A 26464-nucleotide genomic window follows, 5' to 3' on the forward strand; every position below is an offset into this window, starting at 1 on the left:
TTATTTTTTTGTCTGAAAAGTGGTCTATTACATAATCTTTTGGCATACACACATTTTTTTCTGTAACATTTAATTTTTGTTGGAAACATTATATTTGGAAATCTAAATATTTTTCTGATGCAGTAATGTGCAAGTCATAAAATAAACATCTGAGACAAAATTAATATTAAAAAATTAGGGTGACCAAGACTTTTGCACTGTATTGTATATGTGTGCAGGCGTGGGAATAAAGGTTAAATTTTGACCTTTTCTACTACAAACTAAAAGTTTCCCAATCAGAAGTAAAATTCTAGCATTTTAAATTGAAAAGGGGAAAATTGCATTTAAAGGTCAAAATAGGTCTCAAGGTCAAAATATATTTATGGTCCCTTAAAGACATTTCATAGTATATTACTGTCAGAAAAACTCAGAGTTTTCAGATTTCAGCCACAGCTACACCTGACGGCGTTTACCAGCCCTCCACACATATGATGGCATCAGTCTCTGATTGCCGAAAGTGGCCCGTGAACTGCCTTTTTCACTATCTACCCTTTTCAAACACATCTAAAAGTGGCCGTCAACAAAGCTTACATATTTTCTAAATACAAAAAAAACTACAAAAGATGTAGCATCACTAATAAACTACTAAGCTGACATACTTTTGATTTCACAGGAACTATGTTTGTGCTTATTTATAGCTTATAGGGTTTGGCATTTGATCATTTCCTCCTTGTTTTATGTTGCTTTTCTGTACTGAGTCCAAAGAAAATGTTTGGAACACAAAGCATTAAGACGGAGGAGCCTACAGAAATCCTCTGGCACAGAAATGATTGTGTGAGCATAAAAGGTATAACCACCTTCTGCTTTCTCTCAGAACACACACACACAAACACAGATACAAAAAGAAAAACTTGCCAATTAAGACGCCTCAAATGTCAGAGGATTTGAGAGGTTAAAACAAAAGGGCTATTGAACAGCTTCTATAAAATCTGTGCTAAGCGGATTCTGTTCGCACATTGCCCTCAAGCTGTGAGATATAACTTGGCAAAGTCAGGCATATTTTATAGTGCATTTGTTAGACTTTAAACCAAGATTGCCTGGAAACAGTCAGTCTGGCAACTATGATCAACCAAGTCTGACAAACCTGATGGGCCATCTGTTAAAGACAAATGTGCTCCATGAGGTAACCTGACGCCTGTATTTCTGTGTGCAAATCAATAGAAAGCAAATCAAACTGCTACACATGTTCTGTGCATTACAATATCTAAGATTACACAGCATGCCCACCCTAAATTCAGTCTAATTTAGTCTTTTGGAATAATCATGGAGCTGAAAGCATATACAATACATATATTTTGAGCTGATGTATATAAGTAATAAGGCTCTCTCATACTTGCTTGTCAATAGTGTTGTAGACTGGGGCATACTAACTTGCCTTTGGTTTGTGCATCTATTTTATAACTAATTTTACAGCTTTGACCCAAAATAAGAGCACGAAATAATTTTTCTCTTAACAATATTCTCAGATAGATAACATTCTCAGACAGCATGTTAAAGTTCTGCTCTGTAAAATCTGCAGTGTTAAATCAACATCTACACTAATTTGGTAAGTACCCAAACAAACACTCTTTAACAATAGGAAGATCATACTGGAATTAATCCAACAATGCAGGTCTCCAAGACAATACAGCTTTTATACGTAGATAAAGTTTGTGGAGAGAAACTAACTGGGAAAATTAACATTGCATTGATTGAGCTAGCATTTCAAAATTTTCCTTTCCAAGACTCAGGGCAGAGACCTCTTGGGGCATATCGGGCAAACACACTCATGAAGCTGTCAAGGAGAGCGTAAAGCAGGAAAGTAGAGCACTTAAAGATCATTCCCTGTTGGAAGCCTGTTGGGACCGCTGGCATAAACGTTCCGCGTTTGTAGGGAACCTCTCAGAGGGCACTCAGTAGCCCAGCAAAAAAGCAAAACAGCAATGACCTTCCATTGGAAATAAAAGTTTGCCAACATCCAACATCCAACATTAGAGAGATTAAAAATTATCTTGGGATTAGATGTAGAACAATAAGAAAAAGTTATGTATGATCTGTTTGCTCCACGGTACGGCATGTAGAATTTGTCACACATCATTTTGAAAACACTATTTTAGCACAGTAGTTTACGTGTGTTCTATTTGGAAAGAAAAGAAACAAGAACAGGAATTACAGCAGTGCCTACATTACGAAGTGATAGCTACAATCTTCAGCAGTTGCCCTAAATATTAATACCTAGCACTGTAAAAGGTGAGGATTTGGTTAATTATCCTGTGCCATCAGTGTTATTCTAAGCTGTTAAATAGAAAGACAGTGAAGCTCATTTTAAGGGATCCTTTGTTAAACCAGCCAGATGTGGAAAGTGGCACAGCTGCAACCGAGTGCACAGAAAGCTCAATTTCACCTTATTTTTGCTGTATGCTGTGAGGTACATGCTTCGAGAAACGTGTACGAATTCACCCCCGAATGTTTTTTGCCTCTCATTGAAAAATCATGCTGCTCTGTCATTACCACCATCTTTTCTGCTACTGTTCTGAAGTTGTTACAGTTACTGGGGAAATGACATTGCCAATCGATATACACGCCCACACAGTCAGACTAGAAATAAAATGGCAGATTTGTAGGGTTTAACTATGATTAATAATTCATGTTGTCATTTAAACCATATTGGTATGGTCTGTCAGAGCTTTAAAGAAGAATTCACAGAAATAGCATTTCACAGAACAAAAAAAGCCTAATGACTAATATTTCTAAAGGAGATGATTTCTTCTTTAGGAAGAAGAAAGAGTATAACAGTGATTTTGTTCAGACAAGGAAAGACAAAAATAATGTACCATAAAGGAAGTTGTGCAATAACAATGTCCATTCAAAGAGAAACTTTCTTGATTAAAAGCAGGAAAGGAACAACTCACCCGAATATGCCCAGTAGGGTTCTCCTGCCGCTCTCTTCTCTCTCTGATTTGACATTCTTCCATGTTTCGTTCTTGGTGGTGCAGCTGGTAAACACAAAATCAGAGAAGCAGAACGTAGCTTTAAAGTTACAGTCCATGAAATTGCAACCTTCTTGCTGTGTTCACTAGTTAGCACCGGATGTGTACTGCTGACCTAAGCCATCTCTTATCATTTTATCATTCTTCATCTCAGTTATTAGCAATATAAACAATATTGGGACTGGAACTGCATAATATTTCGTAGTAAGCAAATCCAACATCCAGTTCCATTACTAGGCAGAAATTGGTATTATTATTATTATTATTATTATTAAAATAAATTGGTGTATATTATCTCCAGTATATTAATAAAATGTGATATTCCTGGGAGCACTTTCTTGTTCAATAGGTTAAGTTTGAATTGGTATAATGTTCCATGTTCGTAATCTTAACACATATTGGCCAATAAAAATGAACTGTCCTTTCTGAGCCAGTAAAAACTGGTTCTTCATTTTTTTAGAGCAACTGAGTCAAAAACATCAAGTTTCATTTTATAAACTGTTTAGATTAAAATGTCCCCCCTGCAAAAAAACCCTCATACAATATAAATAATTGTATACACATCATACGTGTACTTTAGATGTATTTTCAAAGATTTTGTTAATTAACTTTAAGAATGCAATACAGGCATAGGTTTAGAAACTAACTAGTGTGGATTCTGTTGCAGAAATCTGCTGTTCCCCCTCATCTTGCTTTTGCCACTCTCTTCAATGGTTTTATTTGCACTATTAGGCACATGCCTAAATTTGGCAAGACACCAGTCCATTTTTAAAATTTTTGTTCTTGCTTCTTCTAGCAATAATATTGGAGTTAGTCTGCTTATTAGTCAGGGAGATCACAGATATGCCTGAGTGGTAGACATGCATGTTTGAATTTACCTTATTATCTCATACCACCAACAAACCCCCGCCCCCCGCAGGTTGAAATCCTTGCCTTAATGGAGCTGCCTTCGGCAGGGTAATTCATTTGTGTTCATATGCATCATCTAATTTGTCAATGTTAATTTTAAAGTGTATGCTTTGGTATTTCTCCGCAGTTTCACAGCTGCTGCACTGTTTTACTGAGCCTTTAAACATTGATGATTGCAATATAACCTTTGTACAATAATTTTACAGGGAATTGCACAGATTCTCTCTCTCTCTCTCTCTCTATATATATATATACATAGCTTTATATATATATTGAAACATATACATAAAAATATTTAAGATTTCCAAGCACATCCATAAACATTATGTAAAAAAGTGAGCAAAAGAAATTGTAGAATAGAAAAATGGGACAGTAAAGGGATGTAGAGAAAAGAGAGGGAGAGAGGTAAAGAAAGAGAGAGTAGAAATAAATACTAATCTAAAACTAGATAGTGAAGCTTGCACACCTCTACACATACATTCGAGAGCTTCATGCTGTGCAAAATCATCAGCCCACACTCCGCTAAAACCACACTTTAAAACATACTTCGTATAATTTTCCTGTGATTCTTCCCAGGGTTCGGTAATTGTCCTGTTTATCTCACTCAGTGTGTTTTGAAGCCCTGGTACACCTGTGGGAGACCCCCCCTGTGTATGTGAACGACATCTTAAAAATCTGGAGAGGAGTTAATATCCCTATATATTTTCTTTGAAGAAAAGATTTTTGAAAATAATGAAATCAAATGTTTCTACATTTTAAAAAATAGTATAAAGAGCAGTAAACAGTAATAAATGAAACAAAGTCAATATTTGGAGTGACGACCCTTTGCTTTAAAAAAATTAGTAGTCTCAGGTACAGTTTTATAAGGAAATTAGCTGGTACGTTTTACTGAGCAGCTTGCAGAACCAGCCACACTTCTTCTGGAGACTTTATATATGCGCTGCTCTGTTAGAGCTTCTATTTTCTCGCCACAATGGAGCTGGCATGTCAGAGAGAAACAACAAAACAACAGCTGACAACCTGCTATTAAAGGGGCAGCATAATAAATGAATGTCTGAATGTGATTGAATGACTGTAAACAAGCCAGTCTTTATGGAGCTTATGGTGGCATGAACCTGTTGGCCACGTCATCAAAGCTCTAGTGTGACTGTTTGCTCCTCTTGAGATTTGTTTGGAGCTTCTTCAGGGCCAAAAGGGGATTCCTATATTTATATCTCACTTCAAAGCAATCACCACCACCTTACCAGTGGTTCAGTCTCAGGGGAAGATGCTGCATTCGCATAAACACATTTTCCTATCCTCCACACTGTTCTTACCCTGGCTTGCATCATTACATTGGAGATTAATTAGAAGCTGAGCTAAGTCAATTCAGTCTGTCCCAACAATTAAGGCCGCCCTTATTGGTTAGTGAACAATTAGGCAGACAGTCATTGGCTAGTGAGCCGTTCTGCCTTGTTTGCTGTTTAATCCCCTGACAGACAGAGACTCTGATCACGCAGGCAACTGCCCTGGAACTGTAAACAATTACTTGTTTCTATTACAGCTTTGATCAAATATTCGATAGGCAGGCAGGCCATTGTTTTCTCATGACTTCAATTAGACGATAGACATAATAATATTCTCAAAATCCTGAAATGATTATGTTTTCTAATAATAACCACATTATTTAATTAATATTAAATTTTTTTAACATTAAGCTTGGGAATTATTGGCACCCTTGGTAAAGATGAGTAAATAATCTCACACTGAAAATATGAGCGAGACCCAACCTTTTATTTATAGTAAAAATATTCTAGGAAAAAAAACACCCTTATCAAAATTATTTAACCACATGTCACAATTATTGGCATACCTAGAAGACATTTTGGGGCCACCAAGCCTTCAAATCTACTGTTACAGGTCACCTCCATGCTGCATTTGAAAGGTGTGCCAGACAAGCCTTTTCTTTCATCTAACCACAAATATACGTGCCTGGATTTTTCTAGAATCTACTGGAACCTTGACTGGAACCAGGCTCTATGGACAGATGTGATAAAAACAGATGAGTTTTCTGCCAACAAACACTCAAAGTAGGTTTGAGTCTAATCTAATCCCCAGTGTTAAAGATGGTGGAGGTTCTGTAATGTTGTGGGGTTCCTCCTCCTCCTCCAAAGGCCCTGATAACCTTGTTATCAGGCATCATGGCATCATGGTTATACATGGCATCATGAGCTCCATAAAGTAACAGAGAATTCTAAATGAAAATCTGGCTACCTCTGCCAAGAAGTTACAACTGGGTTGTACAAATCCACACAAAATTTGTTCAGTGACCAGAGAATTAGCGTTTAACATGTCCATTCCTTTCCCTTTTGCTAAACCCCACCTGCAGCAGAAGACTCAGTTAGTTAGCTAAATTAGTGGGTGCCAATAAGAGCGACAATATATATTTCTGTCACTATATTTCAAATAATAGATTTCTGGTAATGGTTTTTCATTTTCTTGTAATAAATTTACTTCACTTAAAGGTTTTCAGTGTGAGATTTAACTAATTAACCAATTTTTTTCATTTTTCATCTGAACAAGGATGCCAATAATTCTGGATCTGACTGTAGCTGTAGTTGATCTTCTTTTTATTCACAGCACTACTTTGCATTTTATATTTTTACTATTTTATTATGAATTGTTCCAGCAAATATATTAAAACATTAATCACCCTTTTCCCAAAAACTGGAAGGGAGTGCCCAAATACTGTTATCTAAATGGTTCTTCTGGAGGGCAGATAATAAGTTTCAGCACACAAACACTGTAGAATAATAACTGGAGAAAAGATTCCTGTAGCTCAAGAAAGACAGTTATGTCCAATTTAGTGCTCCAGTCCCATTCAAAGTTTTTATATAGCCTAATCTGATATAAATAAATGTTTTGAAGCTTTTCAACACTCTGGATTGACTTGATAATGCTATGTGTATGGTAATAAATGCATGCAGCCCCCTGTTGTTGACCCTGCTCCCGCATACATATTGAGAAACAAAGATCTGCAGTTCTGCTGCTGTGGAGGCTGTCTAAAGAGCTCTGCAGTCTCCATCCCTTGGGTCTTGTAACGATGGCTACAAGTCGACGGCCTCCACAGGAGCGTGTGCGTGTATGGGTCGGGAGTTGGACAGTCACAGAAGGGGAGTGAGTGTGCAGCAGTAAGGAAGAAAAATACAGCAGGCTTTGAATTGAAAGTGACAGCATAAAGATGCAGCCATATTGTTCAAATCCTATGTACAGTATGTCTGCCTCACTCCGGCTAGACACAAGATTATGACTAACACTCACAAACCAGCATGGGTTTAAGAGCACTTGTATGAAACTCGGATAATTTTATTGTTACAGAGCACGCAGCTAATAGCGATCAGCATCACCAGCCCTCTGGGTATCAACTGCACCTCTTTCGAATGCATTTTTGTTCTTGCGCCTTCCTTTCACAGTTTAAGCCTTATTTACCTTAGTTTGACCAATTCTCTTGTTTATTTTTTCTTCTATTACTCTATTAGTTACTCTCCCTGTGTACACTTATTTGTCATTTACCCTGTTTTTTGCCTGCACCTGATTTCAGTTTCAGAACTTTCCCTGCAATTATATCTACCTTGCCTGCTATATAATTATAATTATACAACAGTTAGTTCCAGTCTACTAATTTGATTAGTCGAGCGGCGTTCCAAGAGTGTTTATATTTAGTATAACTGCACTGGGACATTTCACTGTGTGTATCACTCCGCTTGTCTGTGTTCACCACATACAATTCCACTTCCTAGTTCGAAATGGTTGCTACATTAAAGTTAACGACATCATCAGTGGCTATGGCAACTGATACATTTTTCAGGAATATAACTTTTGAGTTAAAAAATGAAAGCTCATCAGATGAAGATGAAAAGGAAGAATGGACACCAATTTCACTGGAAGCACCTGTAACGGGAATATATAAATCAATGTGTGTGAGCTAGCGAGCTAGCAGACAGGCTATAAAGTGAGTGTAGCTTCTTCTGGATCTACTTCCGCAAAAATAAACAAAACATGTTAGTCTACATGCCTGAAATGTCAGTAACGCAATATTAATCTTGTTTATGGAACTGTTCTAAGTGGCTATACTGAATATCAGCAATCACAGTCATGAAGATATCCAGTATAATCGTTCTCACTGTTGCTCATGCGATATTGCTTAATTATAAAGTAATTATAAACTATTGGAAAATATTTTCACAGTCTCTAAATTACCATTTAGTCATTATCATTTAGGCCATAACCAAACAAATGACACACAGAACAACGAGATAAATACAGTATGCAGTGTTTAATCTAACAACCCTGCAGCATTGGACAGATACGATGTAGTAATTGTCTTGCATACATACTTCCATTAATCAAAACTCCATCAGACTGTAGCCCACTCAGCAAAAGTCTGAAAATGCTCAGCTATGGACATAAGGGAGCACTTATTTGGATAACCTAACACATAAACAACCCACAGTCCCAACAGGAAGCTTGAAACTAGGTTTCAGCCTAACATGGGAACTTACAGGCTTAATTACGCTTAAACAAGCATTATAGCGCTGTTAAACAACTAAACATAGGTTTAAGAGGTTTGAGAGGTTTTGAGAGGTTTAAAGATGGCCATACTTGCCTTCTAACATACTGAAGGAGCACAGAGACAGAAACAGAGCATTTTTAATCCGTCTTTATTCTGTACAAGTCACGGCAACTAAGCTAAGTCTCTCTCCTGTGTGAGCTAGTCTCGTATTGAAAAAAAAAACTTTTTTCCATGTTTATCAAAGGTTTCTAAATCTGTTGAACAAACAGGAAGGAGAATAGCACAGCACATATTTACACTGTGCTCCAGAGCAAGTTCTTAAAGGCCAGAGGCAGAACACACACACCTCAGCTGAAAAGGTCACAAAGACTCATGGCTACATTAAGACTCTCCTGGCCATCATCAATACCTGTCCCAGAGTATTTTAAAGTCCTACTGTTCATACACACATCAACTTTGGTGATAACCTACTGGATAAGTAGTCTAGGTGTTGATATACCTTTAACAAACTATCCAACTTCTCAATGATTTTTCTGTGTGTGTGTCAACAATGGTGATATATCTGCTTTAGTTACAGTGGCTTTGCACCAAGCTAGTCGTGAGCTCCTCTTCTCTCTTATTCAGTCAGCCTTCCACTTCCCACGCTAGCTGTTTAATCTCTTTTTGTGACATTATCTAGAGGGAAATTTCCCTAAACAAATGCACAAGGTTATAGAGACAGCCTGATGAATTTGTGTGTGTGTGTGTGTGTGTGTGTGTGTGTGTGTGTGTGTAACACACTTAAATGGTTTATGGAAAGAAGTGGTCTCAATTACTCTCACTTCAAGTCAGTTGAGCATTGCAGGCTACATTACACTGACTCTGTACTGCATATACAGCAACTGTTTTTCTACTCTTTCTATATTTTTACTCAGTCTGTAAGAGAATGCAAAAGTGGAACATAAGGCATTGCAAATGGAGGCTATAAACTGAGTGAATAAAACAGTGATTAGCAGAGCAGAGAACATGGATAGAAAATGAAGGACACACATCTATCGTCTTGTGACTGTGACTGGCAGACATGTGAGCCTCTGCCCAAGCAGCTGATTGACAGCTTCTGTGTTTTGTGACTGTCCGCCTACACTAAGAAGTATACACAGAGGAGGAGTAATCAAAGCTAGAGGAGCAGTTAATCCAACCCGACAAGCTTTGTGGTAAAAGTCAGCCAAAAACATCCAGTAGAGTTAGAATCATGCCAAATTCAAATGCAAATATCTTAATTTAAAAGTAATTATTTTTTAATCATACAATATAAAATTTGAACTGAATTTAAATTTATAGTTTAAATGCTTGAAGATTTTAACTGAACAGTCCAGATCTTAAAATTAAGAATTAAGCATAAATGGTTAACTAAAATAGCATGACATTGTATCAGGTTTTAAATGAGCCAAATTCTTTAGTTAGTATGGGTCAGTTACTGGGTTCACTCACTCACACAGGAATTTTTTTTTGTACAGCACATTTTTCTATTTCAATATTGTGTAGAAAAGCAAATCTTATCAACATTATCAAAGTCAAAGGTAAGGAACAAGATGGACGTCTAGCCTTCTTGTTTGGCAAAGTGGACTCAAAGCAATGAGGCCCATATTGTTTGCATAAACTAGCAACATCCTGGCTTTATCCTGTATTCATGGACTTTAGGCATTAGCCTATTGTCTTAGTTTTTCGTAAAAAGTATGGCCTATTTTAAACGATAATACAGGACTTCCTGAGAGGGAAAGTCATTAGTGAATGGACCGCCATTATAACTATTCAAATGTTTTCAGCTTCACATAACAGGCTAGTTAGTATGATATTCCTAAGAGGATCATTTATGGGTGAAATTATTATGGCAAGTATCTTGTCATTTGAAGAACCAGATGACTAGAGTGAAGGTCACCATATGCCATATGCGTGAAATGATAACTCTGCAATCAAGATCTCTATGGGCCAAGACTCTTAGATCCAAAGCTGCCAAAGCTAACGCAATAAACATTAAACTGGCCCATGGTCCACTAACCAAGTCTATCAAAGCCTTTAGGTAAATCTATTAGCAGAATGAACTATATGTTATAGGTTTATGGAAAGAGCAAACATATCTCTGCTTTTTATATAACACCATTTAAAGGGGCAAACATTATCACATAATCATGTAGGATTCTATTAAATGATTTTCATGACGATCTTAAAAGTCTCACATTATGTAATTGGGGGAGATCAAAGTCAGTGCATGGCCAACATCATTCACTGCTTGGTAATATAAAAAAATAATAACACATATTGACAAATAAGTCTTCATTTAGTATTTACAACATGTCATTAGCAAGAGTGAGGCAATTATAGTTTTCCCGCTTGGTAAAACCTCTTGCTGTGATCAAATACATTTTAGTTTCTTACATTAGATCAGTTAAAATAGAGTTCTTTTTCCTTCACTTTTTTCTCAGTCTGATTGGGTGCACAGCAGGGCAACTGCGAGTGAAAGAAATAACACATCAGTTCCAAAGCTTAATTACAGCACCAAACTTTGGCCCCCACAACAAACACAATTTTCTCTGATTACCAGCTTGCAGCTTTACCTGTTCAAAGAAGCCGACACTGAAATTCAGTCAACAAATTTTAATGGTCATCATGTTGGAATATTCAGGCTTATCTTGACTGGACTAGTCAAACCTTATAGTTGTTGCCACATCCCTAATAAATAAAATAACTAATGTGGGGTAAAAGTAAGACAGAGAGAGACAAATGAACAAAATATTCAGGAAAACATGTGGCCTTGAATATGTGAAAAAATATTACCTGGACACACACACACACACACACACACACACACACACACACACATACACACACACACACACATACAAAAAAACAGTGCTAACCATTTTAGCTGATTGAATGAATCAAATAGGCTTAAATTATTCATTATAAGTCATGACTCATTATGACTGCTAACATAACACAAACACTGATACAGTGGCATATTTCAGAAATGTCAGTAGCAGATCAGATAGCACTTTCCACTGAAGCCATCAGATCCAAGCAGATAACATATACTCAATTCCAAAAAGCAGACATCCTGGTGGAACTGAACGAGCTTTATACAAACATTAGTCAGAAAAATTATAGTGCACATTGTATGTGAAATTATTATACAGTTATTAATAAACATGTGCAATAAATTATTCTGCGAACAGTATAATCTAGAATGGGCCAACAAAACAAAATTTTAAAAATGTAAAAAAAAAACAAAAAAACCCCAAAACCTAAGGGAACTGATCGAGTAATGTTTGGAATACTTCCTCACCTAGTTCTTAGTGTTATCTAAGGCTTGTCATATTGTGCAAGCTCAGAATTAGATCACAATTCTCAGTAGAAAACATAAACACAAAAGAAGTGCTTACATTTGCTAATTAATCCCTTAAACTCCTAGGAACTGTTGATGAGTCCAGACTTACATTCTTTTCCTATTAGTTACTGAATCGATCACAACACTTACTGAATAAAATACTTAAAGATAAATATTTAAACATATAGGTTGTTTGGTCACTTGTCTTGTAGATAGATCACCATATAACCATATGATCTCAACATCTGCAGTGTTTTAACATGCTCTTCAGGGAGTTTTCTACATATTCATATACACATTCACTTATTTCATGGCTTACTCACATCCCAGTAATAACTCTATCTTAGGAATCCAAATTAATGGAGCACAGCAGCATGAGACCACGCATATGCAACCTAATTAATAAAAGCAAATTAGTAGGCATTTTGGGAGGCATTGCTTTAACTCGCAATACTATTATACTTCCCTAAGAAAGAATAATAAGGCTGATCAATTAATAAAATTAATAGAGTGTATGATAATCTCAATTATCTTTTTTTGCAGTTATTGTCTTCATTTAAACATTTTCTCTATTTTGTTTGATTTAATTCCCAGAACTGACTGGCAATGTAAGGAGACTTACATTTCTCCTTCTCCTGATTAAATACCTTTCCTATTAGGTTTACTGTAGTTACTGGAGAACATCAATACTACAGTTTAAGTTTAATAACGTAATGAAAAGCTGGGATGTTTAAGGAATTATTGGCACAAAAGTAAAAAGTCTCCAGTGTTAAATAAGACTTTATAGATTTTCTTTCACTTAACAAATAAATGTTCACAAATAATTGCCAGTAGAATGATAACACTAATGCTATTATTAATAAAGTTAATATAACATTACTAAAATGTATTGCTATTATTATTATTATTATTATTATTATTATTATTATTATTTCTTTTATTTCTTCCATCTCTGACTTACTCAAGAGGAAAACATTACTCACACTCCTCAAAAGAGGAAGAGCTGAGGAAGACTTTACTCACTCAGTGCCATCACTACAGCATCCAAAACACTTCAACCCTCTATAAGGCGCAAAGCACTTAAAAGAAAAAGAAAAAAAGCTAAAAAGCCGAGTGACATGTGTAAAAGTCACACCCATCTTGTGGATATGAAATATGGATCTGGATCACTGCATTCCATTAAGTTTAATGCTTCCTTTGTATTGATTTTCACTCTCCGCTTTCAATTAAACGATTTATGGGCTCTTTTTATGCAGGTCAGGGTATTGAAGATAGACAGATTAGAAAAAGAGAGGGAGAAAGAATTCCTTTCTGATTTCATTACATAGACGACCATTCAATCACTGAGCAGAGGAGTGCTCATTAGAGGAGAGTGAGTGCTGCTGGCGAGAGTGAAGGGCAAGGTAAAGCATTAAAAACCTAGCGTCTTCTGACAAGTGGCCCTTGATGGATTCGGTTGTCAGGCTGGAGCTTCCAGCAGAGCTTTATGCCTATTTGACAGAGGAGCCAAGAGTCAATCTCTACAGGGCACTGTGATCTCTGACTTACCTTGCACACACACCATTTTTGCCATTTATATCCACCATATGGGTGTACTTTGTAGGTAAACAAAAAGAACTGTAGCCTATTTGTTACTATGCACAATGCGTCAGCTCCCCTCATTTCCTTCCATCAGTAAAAAGGAACCAACACCCATAATTCTGTGGGAAATGGCAAAGGCAGTACTACGAGAAAAGAAAATCTCATATAGAAAATAATTTAAAACAAAAACCGAAATGCCTTCTAGATTCTCACATGGTATCAGGAAATCAGAGAGATAAAATTGCAATTAAATAATAGAATCAACAAAAAGTCCATTTGCAACAACTCTTTTAATTAAAATAAGCATAACAATAAATCAGGAAAATATTCACCGAACCAAATTAAATGTGACAAAGAAAAGATTCAGCAGGCCCAGCAGCAATAAATAACACTTTCAGAATATATTACAATACATTGTACACCCCTGAAAATATATGTACCTCATCAGAAATTGAAAAAAAAAAACAATTTGTCAATACTTTTATTTTTAACATTACTTAAAGAGAAAATGAAAACTTTAGAAGCTTCATTAACACTTGAACACTTAACACATGAAAGCAACACCCCAATAATAAATTACCTGGCACTGATGCCTTTCCTGTTTATTGCTTTAAACACTATGAGAAAACTATTTCACCAATTTTCTTAAGAATAGTAGATGAGATAAAAAGGTCAGCTTTCATCCCACCACTCGAACACTGCTTTCATCTCAGTGCTGCTTAAGCCAAACAAGGATCAACAACAGGCTCAGTATTTACTAATGGAATAACCACACAAACTTTCACACTCTTCCGAGACACCATGTAAGGATGACCACTCTCTCCATTACCGTTCATATTATTCACAGCTTCAGTAATAAGACAAAATGAAAATAAAACAATATCACCAGCATCACTTCAAAAAACTTTCTACAATCAACTATAACTGGAAAGTTGTAATTAGAGACTAAACACTAAATTCATTTCAAGCACAGGTAATATCATATATCTCAGCAAAAACATCTCCTCTGTCGGAGTTATTCAAACTTAACTTTACAGCGCTTATCAAAACAACAGAAGATGACTTAACCCGCTGGAATATACTAGCAATATTTAATAATAATTATAGGAAGTATTGCACTGACTTGGATTTTAATTCACCTCCTAGCTGGCTCTGTTACAACAAATAAAAAATGCAACTCATTTGTCATACAGAATCTTACCAAATGAGTGCATGAAACTCCAATGCATCATCCATGGATGGGCTTAAAGCAAGCTCACTGCCAGAACATATCAATCAAGGACCTGCTTTTTTAAGCACTTTTTAAGCCTAGTGGAATATAAACACAACCGTGTAAGTCTGCACTGACACCACGCGCACACCCCGTCTGGGGTTTATCCAGCCTTCTTAATAAACAAATATCCAATAAAAGAACAAATTTGAAAGAAAATACATTATACATCTGCAAAATGAAACAAATATATTTTCTTTATAAGAAATAATCCTTAGGTGTGGAATAGGTAAAGACCATCTCCATAGTATATTCAATTTTTAAAAATGCAATCAAATAAAAATCTATTACATCTAATAATTCCTTCGAATCTCCTACATTGATAGAAAAGATCGGCACACTGGGAAACCCAATTAAAGCTCTCTGTAAACTATATAAATTCTATCATCCAATGAAGACACTATATCACTCCAAGCTAACAAATGGGGGAAAATAAATCTGAAACTGATCTCAACATTTGGACTCAATTTTGTAAATCCATATTTAATATGACAAAAGTCATTAACATTCAGCTTCTTCAGTGTAAGATTATTCACTGAACACATATCACGCTGAACACTGTGCATGCCACGGGGTTTACAAACCACATGCTTGACTCTACTAACAACTAAATGATAGAAAGCTATCATTTAGAAAGCTGTCATTACATTCTACATTCTCAAGGTTCTTCATATTCATTATTCACTGCCAGTTTTTCACAAGTGTGCTTATGTAAATACTGATGTAAATCTGGTCAAATCTACAACTGTGTTCTATATCTGCACTACTACATTTAATTTAACTTATTGTATTTTATATTTTATATTTTGTATGTGTACGTGTTGTATCTTGTTACTGACCAAGATACTGCTGTAACACAAGAATTTCCCTCATGGGATCAATAAATGCTATCTATCTATCTATCTATCTATCTATCTATCTATCCATCCATCCATCCATCAATCCATCCATCCATCCATCCATGCATTATTGTTATCCACACCAGTTATTAAAAAGTTCAATATACAACATAATATATTTATTCTCATCACCCTAGTTATCACCAAGAAAACAATATTAATGCACTCAAAATCCAGAAATGAACTAACCATATCACATGGTCTGAATATTCTTACCAACAATTTAGAACTTTTTTTATTTAAAACAAAACATGGCATTACACAAGAACCAAATCATGCATTCAGGTTTACACTAGCTGACATGTTGATGCTCATAAAGGAATAACTTTGAGTATTCTCACACACACACACACAAATCATAAGTATATATTAGCTTTTATGAACACTCATATATAGCACATAACATTCTGTACGTAGCTGAACAACACATCAACAAAACCTTAATATTTAATACTGTTCAGTCTGCGAGTCTCTCCACTACTCACTTGCCGCATTATATTTGTTTTTCCCTTCTTTTTTTATTTTATTTTCTTGCATGTAGTTGTCTGTTTTGCTGTCCAATTATATTTCTGTGTAAACCAAAAACTGTCAGTTTTTTTTTTATTTGTTTTTGTGTACATGAATTTATTGTCTCCTTTCTCTCCTTTTTGTTTATTTGGCATCCAAATGTATCTGGATGATGAACAAAAGGAGGAAAAAAGAAGACAAATAGAAAGATATGAATTTAAAGAATTTAATACAATCATAATTGTAATACACTACATGTCACCCTTGCATTAATATTTATAACATGTGATAGATCATTATGCGGGCGGGTTTGACAAAAACGATTTCTAACAGTAAAGCACATAATATTTAATTCTCAATATTTAATACTGTTCAATCTGTGCGTCTATAAACTACTCATCTCTCCCTTGTAATTTTTGCTACCCAATATCTTTCACTCACCCTGTTGTACTGTTTTTCTTTCTTTTTTATTTTCTTTTCTCGTGTGTATTTGTCTGTTTTGCTGTCAAAGTCTATGTTGTTTTCGATTTGTTGAGATGCATGTGCACTGTTTTCTCTCCTTATTGTTAATTTCTTTCTTTTGAGCTCTTCCTTTTCTTTCCTTCTTTTTCTCCCCCTCTCTTAAGAGTCCATAAAAATGTAATTTTTATATTGCTACCACAGGACCACCACAGGACTACGGATGCAAAAATATCATTTAGTGGTGGAGCATTTCAACAGAGCAGTTTTGAAGATGTTGAAGATGAGCTGTATTGTCTAACTGTGTGCCTAATAAAGTGGCCGATCAGTAAACCAACCTGAAGTATTGCTTTGGCTGGTAGACTTGTACGGGCACCAGACACGCTAAAAGTGCCAGATAGTCCACAAACCCAATTAACACTGATCAGCTGTGGTCTTAAGTTTGTCCCTTTTCATAGATGAATGGCACGACAAATTGTTCAGATCAACAAATCAGCTCCGAAGTGCCCTCATATGGTAAATGTCGCTACTGTTACAAGTGTATGCTTCTTCTTCTTCTTCTTCTAGTAAACAGGCAACTCAGTAATATATAACACATGTTCAACACAGATACATGCTTGTAGCTTAGTGGTGTTCAATAAATGCTGTGCACAAGACTGTAAAAATATATCATATAAAGTGAAGACATCTAATCAAATGTGACTCATATACAGTTATTGGAAGTTCATTTTGCTTCTTTCCACAGAGCAAGACAATTTCAAGCTTGAAATTAGTAAAAATGTCTAGACTTAGGTTTAATCATCTTAATCATATATTAATATATTTGTTGTATCAGAATCCAAATAAGAAATATTACATACATTTGACTATACTCAAGATATTTTCACAAGCTAAGATATGATTTTTTGCTTTGAATCCAGTCAAGAGTTAATAGATCCAAGTGATTCTATCTCTACGGGAAACACGCATTCATAAAGACACATTAACAAACACCCATATCCACACTGGAAACATTATAGAACAAAAACGGAATTCCAACTCAAGCAGAATTACGTAATAGGAAGTCCCAGCCCTTCCAAATAATTCAGATTTTTGTGTTCTTTTGAAGAAACAATGAGTGGCTGAGGTCATGAAGTGCCCCATTGTGCTTTTTAGTACACAGTAGCCACCCTTGGACAATATCCTTTGAACAGCCTAAATATGTCTGAACCTCTGCATAAACTATACTACCAAAAACTTCTTCCAGCAGGACTATCCATAGCCATTGCTGGCCAGAAGAAACCTCCACTTATACGCTTATATACAATATGCAATATACTCTGACACAGTTACAACCCAAACTCATTCTCTATATAAAGCCTTCAGTATTTAGAAGTTTAGAAGTATTTAGAAGTAAAATTTGGTCTAAATACCCAAGACACTGAAGCTCAGTATGTCATGTGAACAAACTCATTGTAAACAATGATCACTGCAGTGGATGCAGTTTACAACCCCTCATAATATATGTTATAAAACTTAATACTCTATCAGCATTTTTGTCATTTTGTCAAACGCTTCAGCATAATGAACTATTGCATTTTATAAATAATAATACAAAGGTGACATGTAATGTAGCAAAGCACAGGTCGTGACAATTGTGGTTGCATTAAATTCATATCATTCTGTTTATCTTGTATTTTTTCTGAACCTTATGTACATTTTGTTCATCATCTAAATACATTTATTTTCCATTGTTGTTAGATAGCAGACATTATGCTTCTAGAGATCAAGCTCCAGATTGTAAATGTCTTTAGAATGGCATCTTCAAAGCTCTGGCTATAAATTTTGACAGAGCAAACCTTCCTCCAATTCTGAGGTCACCGCATTGTTTCCTTCTGAAATACCTTACTGCATGTTCAATAACACAGAACAGAGTATCAGTAAGATTGGACCAGGAAGGAGAAAAACTGATGAAGAATGACAATAGCCAGGTGACTAAGCCAAGTGCAACCTGGTGCATCCTTAGATGACAGGGCCTTTTAGCCACAGCATTTATCAGCCCTATAATAAAGCCATCAAAGCCCAATACAGAAAGCAGAACCTAACAACAATATGACTCCTTCCAGGTACATTAACGTAACCTGCAGATTTGGGAAGCATTTGTGGATGAAACAAGACAGCACCCAACTACGTATATAAATAAAACATATTTGAAAGGCAAAAAAGGGATTAGTGAGAGTGTGTATTCCACCTCAGTTTTTTTTTTTTTTTTTTTTTTTTACAGGACAATGATGGTGTACAATACAGAGCAAACATGACTGAGTATTTTGGCAGCACATCCCTTTCTGGGTGTGATCATATACCTATAACTTTTATGGTCATTCAGCATCCATATACTATATAGGTTCGTGTACAGTATAAGGATGCCTAATGATCATAAACCAATAATAATATCTGTTAATGTAAAGAAAATCTTGTAAGAGATTTAAAGAAAACAGCAAACGTGACATGACTCCATGCACAGTCCAAATTGTTCTGTTTCTCATTAGACTGACGTTATGATTATTTTGTCATATTGTAGACTACATGTAATGCAAATAGATCTAATTTCAAGAGGCAAATAAATCGAACAGTAAGTGCTCCTGATGGATGATCTCAGACATCAATAAAGACTACAGCAGAGTAATGTGTATCGTGAGCACTTACTGGCTCCTGACCAAAAATTCTCAACGTTACATCACCTGCAAGGCTCTAAAAGCAAAATACTGTACTGAATAAAAACCTATAGTCCTGAATTACCACACAGAGCGTTCAGTGAAGTTAGGCTGGGCTCAGATGATGAATAAACAGCCTGTAAATGAATTGCCCCTGTAGACTTGGCTGTGGTCCAGCAGCCTTCCATTTACCCCTACAGCCACTCTTGCTCATGTCTACTTCTCTCTGTCTGTTTGTATATAATAAATATATGGAGCAGATGTCATGAAGAATCTGTTTTTGCCGTTGATTAGCAATGTCTCTAAAATCCTTCATTCATATTTTCTTGGGTCGAAGTAAATGTTCATTACAAGTCCAGCAACTTTTTTTTGTTCTTTCCGAAATTGTCCAGTGAAATGAAGTATGAACTGTGTGTATGTCCACTTACCGGGATGCGAGCTGATGGACTGCATGAGGAGCACAGACAGACCCCAACACAAGAGTGTGGAACGGTGCGGGTTTCTCACACTCATGTCACTCTGACCAAGAGGCCGAACAACCAACGAAACTGACAGTCAGTTCTGAGGAAACGCCGTGTTTCACCGCCAAGCGCGTCTAATGCAGGGTCTGCACAGAAGAGCAGTTTAGGGCTGCAAACGCTAAGCAAGTAGTAATGTTGTGGGACATATCGCGCATCCCGTGATCAGAACACACACTTCACATTTCCGAGATTAATCCCGCACTTTAAATCGCTCGTGTCTTCCGTTTCTCCCCCGCACAGCTCGCGCTCTGCGTTAAGCGCGCTCGCGCTGCTTCCTGCACGAAGTTGGGAACTCGAGCGCACCAGCACAAATCTCTCTCTCTCTCTCTCTCTCTCTCTCTTTCTCTCTCGCTCTCTTTTTCCTTCAACATCAGCGAGGCGGGAAGGCAAAGCAGAGTCCTCCCCCTCTGGATCCTAGCGCCCTAGGCTGTACCCTGATGTCTGACTCAGGCACATGCAGAGCTGGTGGAGATATAAAAAGAAAGGCCGGCTTTTGCATACCGTCCATTTACAACACGGAAGGAAGTCATGCACGTTTGGGTGCGTCAGGTCTTAACTGTAGCCGTGCTGGTGGAGGAAACTTCACCATTTCCCATTCCAAGCTGCCCTTTTCCCCGCCCAGAAACAGATGCACAAACACTACATGCGTGATCATTCAGGACATTCTTATTATACTGATCTACTCGATCGAGCCAAATCTAGGAGGCAGTCTTAAAGGTGTGGACAAAAATATCGAAGAGACATGCTCTTCCCGTGTTTAATAACTGAACACTCAGCAATGAACTGCGCTGTAGTTTTGTTAATAATTATTCCTTCTTAATAATTATTCCTGTTCGGGTTCCCTTCATCTTAAACCACAGAGGCCGGCGCTGTCCAAGGTGCTGAAATTGTGCCAAGCCTTTGGCTTCCGGAAGGCCTGCCCTCCCCCATAGTGCTACAGCATGTAGAGTTCAGTTTTTCCTGTTTCTGTAAGGCAGGAGCATTTGTCACTATAGTGTATAGATGCTAAATTAAAGTGCACATATTTGTGCATTTCAAATCCGGAAATGCATTGCTGAACAGGATAAAAATGTTTAAAAACATATCTCAAATGTGTACTGGAAATCAAAATGTTAAAATGGGAAGCATTTCTTCTTAGCAATCATCCTCAGAAAATGTGTCCTTATGGCATGAACTGAAGAACCGATTCATCAGTAAAATCTTTTCTCAGTGTTGCACATCTGATAGCTTTTTCACAGTATCAAATAAAAGCTGACATGCAGATCAGAGAAAGAGAACAGAACAAGAGAGACTGCTCTATCCTTCATATCAGTTTGTTACACTATGAGAAGGGTAACTTAAACTGTTACTGGCACCCCGACTCTACACATGAATAGAGTAATTCTGCGCACTTACAAAAATTTCCACTTCCTGTTGCTCAGGTCAGTTTTGTGAACAGTTTCAGTATCTACCTGCCCTGTCACAACCGTGAAGCCAATACTTTATCATTAATTATCAGCTCCAGGCTGTCTCTCTGCAGCAGGTAGGGGTTTGTGTTGTGTGAGTCATCTACAGTGAGCTCCACAGACAGCTCATACAAAGGAGAGGTAGTGGGGATGATGAACAGCAGGAGAGTTTGGGAGAGAACCCAGCTGGACTTTAATTTGAAGAATCTGATTAAATTCAGTATTTAATTACCCTTTTCTCCGAGGAGCTGTTGGGGACTGTCACAGTGTTCTGAGTGTGTAGACTGTGAGCCATCTGCCTGCATTTCTGGAACTCTCTCTAGTGACCCCAGCAAAGCATGCACACACACACACACACACACACACACACAGCCAAAGAAAGGTTTTACTAAGATTTCTGATATTATGCAGGTAGATGGACTGAAAGTCAAGGCTATCAGAGATAATTGTGACAAAATCCATGCATTGCATACCCATTTTATTAGGCTATAAAACCTACATTAAAACCTTGATTAGTTCCTTAAATAGTCCCCAAAATGTTTTGCCATGAGACATGCATCTCAGTCAACATTAATTAATATCGACACCTCTTTCAGAGTGTTTCCATGTACAAACACAATCTCACTGTTCCTCCATACCCTCCCTCCACACTACCCTGTGCCTCTATATTTAGCAGCACTTTATTTTTTTCTTCAATAATTTGTCCAGTGGTTTGACAGTTTATGCATAATATATGGTGGAGTATATCAATTGTGTATCACTTATTCAGGCAACAACACTACAATACAAGAAGTACATTTGATCCATATATTGTAACTTTGTCTTGGGGCCAAGATTCATGTTTTCATGTGCCTATTAGATTCGCCCTTGGATTATGCATTGAGCATATTTACAAGGTCCAAGGGCCTAGAGTGCAGATTTTAAGTATATTCAAAACACATAATTTTATCTTAAGCCATTTTATGTGCCTCATTTACTGTTGCATTTCTTAGGATTTATGAAGTCCTTCAAAGAACAGCTCAGTTGATGGCTTGCTAATAGAACAGTCCATTAAAGACTTCCTACTGATATTCAGGTGAGTCAGAAACCACAGGGGGCTTCTTATTTTCGTTATCTCTTTCAGCAGATGCTATCTCTAGTGCTGATGCTAATCAAATACTGATCTGAAAGCCCTATTAAATTATTCATTTAGCTGTGTGCATCTCTCTACATTCAGGTCACTTCTGTTTTGAATGGCATCTGAATGTAAATTATTCTTTGGTTGAAAGGTTGAGGCTAAAATGAGCAACTGGTTGACACAGACTGGGTTTAAATAGCGGAATTAAATATAATGGGTACATTCCACAAGTATGGAAAATTCAACAGAATGATCTGAGTTATATAGTTTAATCTGCATGCACTTCAGCACTGTAGTATTGACTGTATACTGAATGATCCGTTTAACTTATACTTCAGCATGTCAGAATAAGACCTACTAACAGCTACTATCCTGGGGCAACTCTTCTAAATAAGGAGGAGAAAACAGCAGCCCTGTTTCTGGCAATTTGATGTGATATATTCTGTAATTAGGTCATTTTGGGATTATGCAGCTTAGATTTTGAATTTCAGCAGAAATGTGCTGGCAGATCTGCTGTTCCTGGACTGTTTTACATTTCTGCTTTTGCTTTCCAGCACCTCCAGGCACTATGAGTTAAGCATTTAAAAGACGCTAACTTGCTTGGTTAGTATCTGAGGGAGGGAAACCAAAAACCAGGCACAACCTAAAAGCCTGGAGGGGAACAGCGTGGGGTTCTTCAAATTCGTCTAAACTCAGACTTGTTGAAAAAATGCTGAGGTGTGGAAACATGCCCAAATACATATTCACATCCTAGGAAGTGTTTGCAAGATTTGGTTTAATGCAGCATTGGCAGATCAGCAGTTCTGTGTGAAACCCTGAGATTGTTTTCTCCAGTATAAAAAGGGAGCTCAGGAATGGTCAGGAAAAGCATGTAAAAGTATTTAAGGTTTCATACAGATGTCCAAATTAGAAAACCTTATTAAAATATTAACTACATACAGTCAGGTCCATAAGTATTTGGATAGTGACAAAATTTTTGTCTCTTTGCCTCTGTACACCACCTCAATGGATTTGAAATGAAGCAATCAAGATGGGATTGAAGTGTAGACCTTCAGCTTTAATTCAATGGGTTAAACAAAAATATTGCATTAGGAATTACAGCCATTTTTTGCAGAGTCCCTCCATTTTCACAGGCTCAAAAGTAATTGGACAAACCAACAATCATAAATGTTAGGATTATTTTTAATACTTGGATGCAAATCCTTTGCAGTCAATGACTGCCTGAAATCTGGAACCTATGGACATCACCAAATGCTGAGTTTCCTCCCTTGAGATGCTTCGCCAGGCCTTTACTGCAGCCACCTTTAGTTGCTGCTTGTTTGTGGGTCTTTCTGCCTTCAGTTTTGCCTTCAGTAAGTGAAAAGCATGCTACATTGGCTTGAGCTCATCAGACATTTAAGAACATTTAATTTCTTTGGGTTGATTTCAGGATATGTTTTGGGTCATTATTCATCTGTACTGTGAAACATTTTACTGAATATGAGCAGAAAGTATAGCTCTATATGCTTCACAATTCATCCTGCTATTTCTATCAGAAGTCACATTATCAGTAAACACCAGTGACCCAATTCCATTGGCAGCCATACATGCCTATGCCATAACACTGCCTCCACATGTTTGACAGATGATGTGGTATGCTTTGGAAAATAAGCCCTTCTTTCCTTCTACACTTCTCTTCCCATCACTCTGGTACAAGTGAATCTTGCATCAAAACTGCTCAGGCTTTTTTTAGAGGGATTTTTTTTTTTAACAAAGTCTAATCTGGCCTTTCTGTTCTTGAGTGTTACCAGTGGTTTGCATCTTGAGGTAAACCGTCTGTATTTACATTCATGAAGGCTTCTTGATTGTAGACTTTGACAGTGATATGCCTACCTCCTCCAGAGTGTTCTTGACTTGGCTGGATGTCGTGAAGGAGTTTTTCTTCAACAAGGAAAAAATTCTGCGAAAAATTCTAATTGTCTTTCGTGGTCTTCCAGGCCTTTTGGTGTTGCTGAGCTCTCCAGTGCCTTCTTTCTTTTTAGGAATGTACCAGATTGTTGATTTGGCCACTCCTAATGTTTCTGCTATCTCTCTGAAAGGTATGTTTATTTTTCAGCCTAATGATGTCCTCCTTCATTTGCATCGATACCTCTTTGTATCGCGTATTGAGAGTTCCCATTAACTGATACCAAATGCAAATTCAACACTTGAAACCAACTCTAGAGCTTTTATCTCCTTAATTTGTCATGAAATAAGGAGGAAACAGGCCACTTTTGAGCCTGTGAAAATGGAGGGACTTTGTGAAAAATGGCTGTAATTCCTAAATGGTTAATGCAATATTTTTGTTTAACCCCTTGAATTAAAGCTGAAAGTCTACGCTTCAATCCCATCTTGATTGCTTCATTTCAAATCCATTGAGGTGGTGTACAGAGGCAAAATTATGAAAATTGTGTCAATGTCCATGTACTTATGGAACTACCTGTAATAAATACATTACTATATGACTGAGTTTGAGCTATCTTCTGTCAATTATGCAATGACAAATCAAAGAATTTGCAGCAGATTCATTTTAAATTACATACAAAGCCCTCAATAAGGAATCAGACATAGGAACAATCCATTTTGTTCAGTGAACATCATACTAGTGACTTAATCTATGCATACTGTCAGTGACATCCCTCCTGAACACTTGTCCCTCTCAGCTCACTGACTGCAGTATCAGTTTGTCAATATCCTTAGCAATCAGTTCTCCCAAGGACATATACAGGAGGGTCAAACACAGCTGCTCAACTTAATTATGCTGATGGTGGTAGGCAGCTAAAAGCTGAAAGGTTGTTAGCTTCCAGGAAAAGTCCCTTTGCTCTCCTGCAAAAAAAGGCAGACACTATGCATTGGCAATTGCAGCTCATACATTTTTATTATAAGAGCCTCTCATAATAGGCCCACTGGAACTGAGGTTAACAGTGAGTGCTTGTGACAATGACACATATACATTGGCTGAATTGGAATATCCTAAGACAAAATGTTGTACCAGGCCATTTAGGATGTGGAGTTGTTTCAGTGATTGATTAGAAGCCCTATATTTAGAAAGATCTATCCTTGAACCAGTAGCTGTGAAAATGGATCCATGCTTGGTCCCCAAAGTAGTAATAATTGAATACAGTGAAAACATTAGGGCCAAATGAAAGCTGTAACTTTTTTATTGAGGCATGGCCAATTTTAAGAACCCAGAAGAGCAACTTTAACTTGGCTATTTATCAGTTTGAAAGCATCTGACTCGATGACCAGGTCTGTGATATATGACTTTGGGATCTCACGTGGGGAAGTGCAGTATTCTTCCTTCACTTATGTTTCCAATGGGACCAGCCTAGCTGGAAGCCTTGCTGTCTTGCTGTATTTGTCTTTTATTTTAAATAGGTGAAGCCATATGCTAAATCCATTTTGTTACCAGTTGGTCTAGAGGACACAACTGCACCTTCCTTTTAGATAGGTATATTTTAACTTACAAAAAGGGTGTGTGACTAAGAACTCCGATATCTTAATCTTAATAATAATATAGTAATTTAAATTACATTAAAACCCAATTTAAAATAATATAGGGTTTAAATTAGCTCTGTTAAACCAAATATTGTTTACAGCTAAAGCTCAGTGTATTATGTATTTACTGGCGATAGGTCAGAGGAATTAATGAGGGATGTTAACATTTGTCATTCACTGGCGAAAGGGAGCATTAACAACAATTAACATTTCATGCAGAGATAAGAGTAAATTAGCCTGGGGCACAATCATAGTGCACAATGGATATCTGGCCTTTTTTTTTTAACCCACCTATTACCTATTCAAAATAGTACTCATTCTCTTTATAAACTTACAAAGGGGACATAGAATAAGAGATAATTTTCTGCAGAAAATAGCACCAGTATAAAAGGAATATGAACTTTTAAACTTCACTACTTCATTGCATTCTTAGTTTATGCACAAGGAGACAAGCAGCCTAGAGTTGATTATAAGAAGAGGGTTTGGATCAAGAGTATGCAGTTTTTGTCTTTCATCATGAAAATGAAAAATCAGAATAAATAAATGAGAAACAAAACATAGGTGGTTCACAATAAACTGCTTGGTTCATTCAACCATGTAAAACCACAGAACACTAGATATTT

General features: G+C 36.8%; 1 protein-coding gene across 2 annotated transcripts in view; it reads right to left on the reverse strand.

The window, feature by feature from the left end:
* The window catches only part of ca16b (carbonic anhydrase XVI b), an 82078-nt gene extending 61902 nt beyond the window's left edge, over positions 1 to 20176 (reverse strand). Inside the window, exons 1-2 of one of the 2 annotated variants that reach the window (XM_026918597.3) lie at positions 19671 to 20176; positions 2931 to 3014 (exon numbers count right to left, since the gene is read on the reverse strand). In XM_026918597.3, coding sequence (XP_026774398.1) covers positions 2931 to 3014; positions 19671 to 19755 — 169 coding nt within the window. In that variant the 5' untranslated portion in view covers positions 19756 to 20176. The remainder of the gene's footprint in view (positions 1 to 2930; positions 3015 to 19670) is intronic. The other variant, XM_026918600.3, reaches the window with a different exon arrangement.
* Positions 20177 to 26464: the final 6288 nt, after the last annotated feature.

Source organism: Pangasianodon hypophthalmus, chromosome 2 (genome assembly GCF_027358585.1).
Source record: "Pangasianodon hypophthalmus isolate fPanHyp1 chromosome 2, fPanHyp1.pri, whole genome shotgun sequence".
Lineage (NCBI taxonomy): Eukaryota > Metazoa > Chordata > Actinopteri > Siluriformes > Pangasiidae > Pangasianodon > Pangasianodon hypophthalmus.